General features: G+C 44.2%; 1 protein-coding gene across 3 annotated transcripts in view; it reads left to right on the plus strand.

The window, feature by feature from the left end:
* SLC39A14 (solute carrier family 39 (zinc transporter), member 14) overlaps positions 1 to 8,769 on the plus strand; it is a 49,168-nt gene that overhangs the window by 343 nt on the left and 40,056 nt on the right. For 2 of the 3 annotated variants that reach the window (XM_010845471.1, XM_010845470.1), the window contains exon 2: positions 973 to 1,120. The exons of the other annotated variant lie outside the window; for it this stretch is intronic. In XM_010845471.1, the coding sequence (XP_010843773.1) occupies positions 1,111 to 1,120 (10 nt within the window). In that variant the 5' untranslated portion in view covers positions 973 to 1,110. The remainder of the gene's footprint in view (positions 1 to 972; positions 1,121 to 8,769) is intronic. 3 annotated transcript variants of the gene reach the window in all.

The following is an 8,769-nucleotide window of genomic DNA, read 5'->3' on the forward strand; positions in this document are numbered from 1 at the left end:
CCGCGGTTTCGGAAGTCGCTCGAGTGGACCCACACATGGGCCCGGACGCTACATGGAGGCGACACCTGGCCGCGGTGCCACTACGAGGGGTCCTCAGTGGCGAGGGAAGGGAAGGTGCAGCTACGGCCCCTTGGACTGGAGAGCGCGGGATCTGGGCGCAAGAGAGGATGTCGGTAGCCGCACTAAGGCTGAGAGAGGTGTCCTGGAGCCCATGGACTCGAGCATGGAGAAAAGCAGAGAGTAGACGGGCAAATCTGGTGGGCAGCTCTCGGGATGGCTCTGATGGGACAATAGTATCTAGACTTGGCTTTCCAGGAGCTGAGTGCCCACTTAACCTGGGCCAGACCACCTCGCAGCTGAAGACAAAAGCCCGGTGCCTCCCAGCTGACCCCGAGCAGGAGCTGAAGAATAGCAAAGGAGGGACTAACTAAACTCTGACCTGGCTCATCCTGTGGGCATGGCTTTTTAGCTGTTTTTGGTTCCTACCGACCGGGTTAGGTGGTCTGGGGCAGGCTGCCCTCTCTTGGTGGGTTAGAGCAATGGGACAAAATACCATCCAAACAGTTATACCGTATGATCCGGAGGTCCAGTTGAGTCACATTTTCCTCTGCTCTGGGTTGTGGCTTCCGTTTGGAGGTTCTAGAGTTGACTAGGGTCTGGGTATCCTGAGCATGTGAGCATGATTTGGTGAGGGGCTGACTCCTCTCCTGGGAACCTAAGATAGAGTGGGGGTAGGAGCAGCTTTGACCTGACCCTTCTTCCTGGAGCCTGCCTGGGCTGGGATTTGCCTGGAGTCATTCTTTTCTAGGAACCCCAGGCTGCTTAGGTCTCCCACTTGCAGCGCAGTGATAACCTGGTGAGTTCTGGCCTAGCTACCTGGCTTCTGTCCCACCTCTGCTCCTAACTTGCCCCATGTCTTGTGAATGGAGTCAGTGCTAAGGGCAGATTAGATCTGTGGTCTCTTATCCACAGCATCTACAATGAATCCTTAACTTTTAAAACAAGAGCCATAAAAACGGAGAGAAACTTGATGAAGCAAGAGAAAGAACGTCGAGACTCATAACTTTAGTAGGTGAAATTTTTAAAACTACACAATCCATTTCCTGTTGGATGCTCAGAGGTGAGTTTTTCATAAACTGTGACAGCCACTATATAGTGGTACGCTTCCTGGTTTGCAGGTATGACTAGAAAGCACCAAACAGAATGACTGGCCCTGTCATTGAGGCAAGAACACTGCATTGAGGTACCAGAGCCCTGTGACTCTCAGTATTTCATCACTTCAGTTTGTAAATACGCAGTTCCTGATCTGTGCTTGGCTCTGCACTTGGCCACTGGAGAGTACAAAAAGGGTATGGGATCTGGCTCCTGGCTCCACTTGTTGGAGGGAGAAAGAACATCCATCCTTACATGAAGAATAAGGTAGCAACATAATAGAGGTCACATTGTTGTGTTTGGTCAAGTTCAGAGAAGATAGCATTCTACTAGAGACGGTACAAGGTGGCAGAAGAATTCTTAGCTTTTGAGCCACATGCGTGTGTGCTTGCTTAGTTGTGTCTGACTCTCTATGATCCCATGGACTATAGCCCAGGTGTCTCCTCTGTCTATGGGATTTTATAGGCAAGAATATTTAAGTGAGTTGCCATTTCCTCCTCCAGAGGATCTTCCTGATACAGAAAGCATAGGCAGGAATATTGCTAAGTGAGTTGCCATTTCCTCCTCCAGAGGATCTTCCTGATACAGAAAGCAAACCCAGGTCTCTTGCTTCGCCTGCATTGGCAGGCGGGCTCTTTACCACTGAGCCACCTGGGGAGCCCTTTGAGCCACATGAAAGTGAAAGAAAGTGAAGTCGCTCAGTCCTGTCCGACTCTTTGTGATCCCATGGACTGTAGTCTACCAGGCTTCTCTGTCCGTGGGATTTTTCCAGGCAAGAGTACTGGAGTGGGTTGCCATTTCCTTCTCCAGGGGATCTTCCTGACCCAGGGATGGAACCGAGATCTCCTGCATTGCAGGCAGACGCTTTACCCTCTGAGCCACCAGGGAAGCTCATAAATCTGTTCAAATCCTGCCCCATCACTCTCCAGCAGGAGACATTGCTTCTGCAGACCTGTCCTAACCGCTGTGCAGCACGTCGTGGTTGTACTTGAAGCGTAGTAGAGGTTTGTTATCATCTGAATCAACATTATCATCTTCTCTGGGGTAAAGTGGATGATTTAGGAGTCCTAGGAGCTGATAGGTAGCTAGGGTTGTAGGAATAGTGTGAGTCCAGGCTTCAGGTTGATTCATCTAGGGAACGTGGAGGCAACCTCCGTGCCTTTCTGGGTAGGCTCCTTTTCTGTGGCGTGCCAGGCATTGGCATATTCACAGTTCCACAGAGCCTTTTTCCCCCCACCTTTAGTTTTGCAAGCTATGCTGATTCTTTCAGGTAACGGAAGTACTGTTTCTCCGGACCGGTAATAGGTGGAAAAGACTAGTGACGTGTGTGCATCTGCACGCATGCGCGCATGTTTGCGCATGCGCACGCACTAGATCAGTCACTGGACTGGATTGTTTTAGAACTGTTCCACCTACTTCCTGTTTTCCTTACCTGTTTACACCTCAGTTCCAGGAGCAACCCTCAATCCGGGTCCAGTATTTACAGAATGTTGAGATCTAAGAGTTAGTGCCGTGAATAGATGTATATTTCTGGAAATCGGGACCTCCGAAATAATCCAGCCTTTTCGCGCTTGATGCCTGAAGAAAGTAACGCTTAGGCGTTTTTGCAGAACCGCCAATGGTGATATGATATTGAACTGGAGGGACTTTGGAAATCTTCGAGTCTAGACCCTTTGTTTTACAGCTAAAGAAACTGGATCTAGAGGTTAACTGGTGTTTCCAAGTTACATTTCTTGCTACTGGCCAAGAGGCTCGATAGGGCCAGCGTGCATGCGTTCTCATTCGCTAAGTTGCATCCGACTCTTTGTGACCCCGTGGACTGTAGCCCGCTGGAAAAAGAGGTGCAACTTTTATTCGTAAGTATGATGATAAAACTGCTGGAAATCTCAGACATTTCCTTGAAAACATGAAGAAAAAGGAGCCAGTTTTCCCTGTGCTTATTTGGGGGACGGGAATTCTCAGCTTGTGTGGATAGAAATTTATTCTGGAGAACTCTTCTCCCTTCTCCTTTTTCCAGACTCCCTGCCGACACAGGAGGATGGGGAGTGAGTGAGGAAGGGTCATGCTGCTAGGGCCCTAGCCTGGACTCTCTGGATACAATGGGACTTTTCTGAACTCTGAGGCTGGCGGGCTGGCAGACTGCCCTCCAGATAAGGAGTCCAGAGTCTACACCAGCCAGGGGCCTCATGCGTTGTCCGGGCAAGCAGGACAGCCTCACCACAAGGTCTCCGAGGCTCAGCTGTCTTCACCCTTACTGTGGCCATCGAGGCTCCCAGAGGGGACTCCTTATTGGCCCTGGGTAAGAAGAAGCAGAGACCCTTGTGAACCCTCCTACAGGCGAGAGGGAAGGTGGCCACAGAATCACCCTGAGAGAGCTGTTGGCATGTCCGTCCATGGGAAACCAACTTACCTGCCTCTGATCTGACTGCATTATCAGGCCTCCTAACCTTTCTCCAACCTCAGGCCTGGGACAGTTCTGGGCTTTGGTGGAATGAGAATGTGACTGTCCTGAATTTATTACCATTGGGTCCCTAGAGGCTCTTAGCAGTGTTAGTAATTAAAATGTCAGCTAAAAGTTGGGGATGTTTTTAAAATCCATGTTTTAAACAGTTCATTTTTTCTTAAAAGCATGTTCATGCATTTTTTTCTTCCCATTTTATTGAGATATAACTAACAACACTGTATAAGTTTAAGTTGTACAGCATAATGATTTGATTTATATAGTTATGAAATGAGTACCACAATAAATTTAATGAACATACATCATCCCAGAGGTAAAAGATAAAAGAAATAGAAAAAAAAATTTTTTTCTTGTGATAAGAAGTCTTAGGATTTAACTTTCTTCACAACTTTCACATATGAAAGTTTAGTGGTGGTTTAGTTGCTCAGTTGTGTCCATCCTTTATGATCCCATGGACAATAGCCTACCACACTCCGCTATCCTTGGGATTTTTCAGGCAAGAATACTGGAGTGGGTTGCCATTTCCTTCTCCAAGGGATCTTCCTGACCCAGGGGTGGAACCTACATCTCCTGCATTGCAAGAGGATTCTTTACTGCTGAGCTACCAGGGAACCCCCAAATATGACCTGTAGCAGTGTTAATTATATTTAGCATGTTACACATTACTTCCCTAGTACTTATTTATCTTATAACTGGAAGTTTCTACCTTTTGACCGCCTTGATCCAATTCCCCCTCTCTACAGTCTCTGTGTGCATATATATTTCTATTTGCCAAAACTTTGATTTAGGGCTGAGGCTTTGCCTTTGGATCTAGGTCTGCTAATTACACTTGCAAATTGTATATAAAAGTCACATCTGCATGTATGACCTGTGATTTCTGGTTTCTTTTATTACAATTGGTTTTTTTTTTTTTTTTACCATATGTGAATTATGTCTCAATAAAATGGAAGAAAAAAATTTTAACAGGAAAAAATTTTTTCTATGCTATATAATCCATAGTTTAAAGATTAGAAAGATGAAAAAAGTTTAAAAAGCAACTACACATACATTAACTGCACCCCCATAAACTCCCACCCAGTACAGTAAAAAGTCTCACCTCTGCCCACCCCATCCCAGTTTTAGAAATGCTCTAAGTTAGCATTTTAGGCATTGTTTAGCACTTTGCTTTTTTCACCTAGCAACTATTCTGGATCTTTCCCTGTCAGCCCAGGAAACACTTTTACTATAACTGCATATTATTCCAGGATAGGGAAGCATGATAGTTTTTAAACCAGCATGTGTTGCTTCCCTTTCTCCCCTAGTTTGGGTTGTTTCCAATATTTTGTCATTATGTACAGTGCTAGGGGGAATAACTTTACTAAATGGCATTTCCTATGTATATGACTACAAAAGAAATTCACAGAAGTGAGATTGCTGGGTGACAGGATATATACATCTGTTAATTAGTCTCCATTAAGAAATAATGATAGAGCAAGAATCTAAGACATTTGCAAATCAGTCCATGTGCAGCATCCTACTTTTTTAATGCACACACTTAATTTACAGAGGACGAGATGGTTGGATGGCATCACCAACTCAATGGACATGAGTTTGAGTAAACTCTGGGAGTTGGTGGTGGACAGAGAGGCCTAGTGTGCTGCAGTCCATGGGGTCACAAAGAGTCGGACACGACTGAGTGACTGAACTGAACTGAATTTAATCTTTTTCTCCCCCATTTGTAACACATTTTTCAAGATGAGCAGTTCTCAAACTTTTTGATCCTAGGATTCCTTAATTTAGTCTTCCACTTATTGGCTAAACCTGCTATTTACCATGTTAAAAATTAAATATAAAGAGTTGTTTATTCATTTAAAATAATAGAAATAAGATAATTACATGGTAACATGAAATGCATGTTTTTATGGAAAATAACTTCCAAAAAGTCGAAAAAGTGGCATTATTTTTACATTTTTGCATATCTTCAGGACTTCAAAATAATAATTTATTAGATATAACAGATTATAGTACACATAGAATAATTTTGCTGATAAATACTCAGTGGAAGTCTGAGAACAAACTGAGTTAATCTCTGAAAACACATATATTTATACCCTAAACTTCTACCTCGGAAATTTCAGAAAACTACACAGGCACATATTCATCATACTTCACATAGCCGCTGAAAAATGAGAGTGAAAAAGCTTTTAACATCTTAATTTTCTAATAAAACTAATTTTCACCTCTCCAGCCTCCTCACACAGTCTCAGTGTATCCAGGTGTCATCTAAGACCACAGTTTTGGGAATTGCCATTCTAGAGCACTTCGTTTCATTTTTGTAGAAATCAAAAGTTTTCCTCTCTGCATTTATGTTTCAGTTACGTTTAAAACCAAACAGAACTGGCATAAAGAAGTTTGAAAAGAGGCACAGCAGACTCTCAACAAAGGAATCCTGGACAGTGACAACAGAGAGGGCCTCTTTGCTGCAGGGATGGGCCCAGCCAGCAGAGCTCAGCTAAGAGAGTGCCCACTCCATGAAGACAGGCAAAACACTGTTTCTGTTCCAAGGAGGCTTGTAAAATATGTGTTGAGATGAGCTGAGTACATGTTGGCAGCTTCACATGCTATTTGTGGCATTCTTTAAGCTCCATTGAGTGGAACAGCCAAGAGACACTGAAAGAGGCCAGTCGAAGGTGAGGCGACTGGGGAGCGAGAATGATCTGGGAAGGCTTCCTAGAGGTGGAATTGAGCCAGCGGGTTCCTGCCAGGGAGCTGTGTGAATAATGATGTGTGTGTGCTTAGTTGCTCAGTCGTGTCTCCAACTTTGCGACCCCATAGACTGTAGCCCTCCAGGCTCCTCTGCCCATGGGATTTTTCAGGCAAGAATACTGGAGTGGGTTACCATTTCCTTCTCCAGGGGATCTTCCTGACCCAGGGATCGAACCCACATCTTCTGCATTGCAGACAGACTTCTTTTACTTCCCCATCAAGGAAGACCATGAATAGTGGCACTAAGATGTATGTTCCTGGATCACTAGGGTTCTGGGGTATAAGGTACCAATAGTCTCTGGTAGGTATTAGCTGTTTATCAAAGACTTGCTGGTCTTTTCAGCCTTGTCTTGGGGTCAGTGTGCTCTTTTCCAGAAAAACACCACTGGCCCCAAATCAACGTCCTTTGCACCAGTCCACTTACTCCAGCCAACCTTGTGTCCTTGATTATCAAGAGTAATGCATACTTCCTGAAAAGTATAAAGAAGTATGGGAGAAAAAGTGTAATCCTGAGGCTGTGAGGCAACCTCTGTTATTCTGCTCAGTTATTTCCTTTTATTGTAAACTTTTAATTTTCAACTTACTTTAGACTTAAAAGTCACAAAGAATATAGCAGAGTTCCTTTATATCCCCTCACCCTGTGGTATAATCATCAAGAACAGGAAATGAACATTGGCATAAAACTTTAAACTGCAGGCCTCATTTAAATTTCATCACTGTTTCTGCTGATGTCTTTTTTCTGTCCCAGGATCCAGTCTGCCATCCCACGTTGCATTCAGTTGTCGTTTCTCTGCTCCAATTTGTAACCATCCCGTATCTTTCTCCCTTAGGATAAGGTCACGAATTTTTAGCAAGAATATCAACAAAAATGATGTTGCATCCTTTTAAGAGCATCATATCAAGGCATTTGTGGTGTTAATGGTGATGTTTTCCTGGATCACTTGGTTACTTGGTGTCTGCTGGACCTCCACATTGGAAAAGTTATTCTCTCATGTTGACTCCTTCTCATGGTTCAAACCCCTTTGGCCAGGAGGAGCCTATCCCATTTAAGAGCTCACCTGATTAGTTCTGACTCATACAAGATCAATTTCCCTGTCTTAAGGTCAACTGATTTGGTCAGCTGACACCAACAAAATCCCTTTGGCAGATAATGTTACCTAATAACAGGAGTGATATCTCATATTTTCAGCTCCTGCCCACATACAAAGGAGAAGGTCGTTGAGGCCTATCTTGGAATTCTGCCAACTCTAGCAGGATAGTTTCAGATAAAAGATTGTTGTTGTTGTTGTTTGTGACCCTGTGGACTGTAGCCCGCCAGGATCCTCTGTCCATGGGATTTCTCAGGCAAGAGATCCTGGAGTAGGTTGCCATTTCCTTCTCCAGGGGATCTTCGTGACCCAGGGATTCAACCTGGGTCTCCTACATTGACAGGTGAATTCTTTACCACTGAGCCACCAGGGAAGCCCCAGATAAAAGATATTAAGCCTTAATTCCAGCATCTAAATATTAGTTTCCTGTGACCGTCCTAACAAATGACCACAAACTCTGTGGCTTAAAAGAACAGAAATTTGCTCTCAGTTCTGGAGGCCAGAAGGTTGAAATCAAGGGGTCAGCAGGCCCACATTGCCTCCAAAGGCTCTTGGGGTACATGCTTCCTTGGGTCTTCCACCTTCTGGTGCCTCCAGTTGTTCCTTGGCTTGTAGCAGCATCACTGTCCTCTCTGCCTCCATCTCCACATGGTCTTCTTTTCTGTGTGTCTGTGACGAAATCTCCCTGTCCTTTATCTTGTAAACATACTAATCATTGGATTTAGGGACTACTGAAAGTCCATGGTGACTTCATCTCTAGATCCTTAAATCATTATTTCTGCAAAGACTGTATTTCTCAATAAGGTCACATTCTGAGGTTTTGGGGTAGACATGGATTTGGGGATCAAGACCATTCCCAGGAAAAAGAAATGCAAAAAAGCAAAATGGCTGTCTGAGGAAGCCTTACAAATAGCTGTGAAAAGAAGAGAAGCGAAAAGGAGAAAAGGAAAGATATACCCATTTGAGTGCAGAGTTCCAGAGAATAGCAAGGAGAGATAAGAAAGCCTTTCTCAGTGATCAATGCAAAGAAATAGGGGAAACCAATAGAATGGGTAAGACTAGAGATCTCAATAAAGGACAGAAATGGTATGGACCTGACAGAAGCAGAAGATATTAAGAAGAGGTGGCAAGAATACACAGAAGAGCTGTACAAAAAAGATCTTCACGACCCAGTTAATTACGATGGTGTGATCACTCACCTAGAGCCAGACATCCTAGAATGTGAAGTCAAGTGGGCCTTAGGAAGCATCACTACAAACAAAGCTAGTAGAAGTGATGGAATTCCAGTTGAGCTATTTCAAATCCTGAAAGATGATGCTGTAA

This window comes from Bison bison, unplaced genomic scaffold (assembly GCF_000754665.1).
Source record: "Bison bison bison isolate TAMUID 2011002044 unplaced genomic scaffold, Bison_UMD1.0 scf7180017864217, whole genome shotgun sequence".
Taxonomy (NCBI): Eukaryota; Metazoa; Chordata; class Mammalia; order Artiodactyla; family Bovidae; genus Bison; species Bison bison.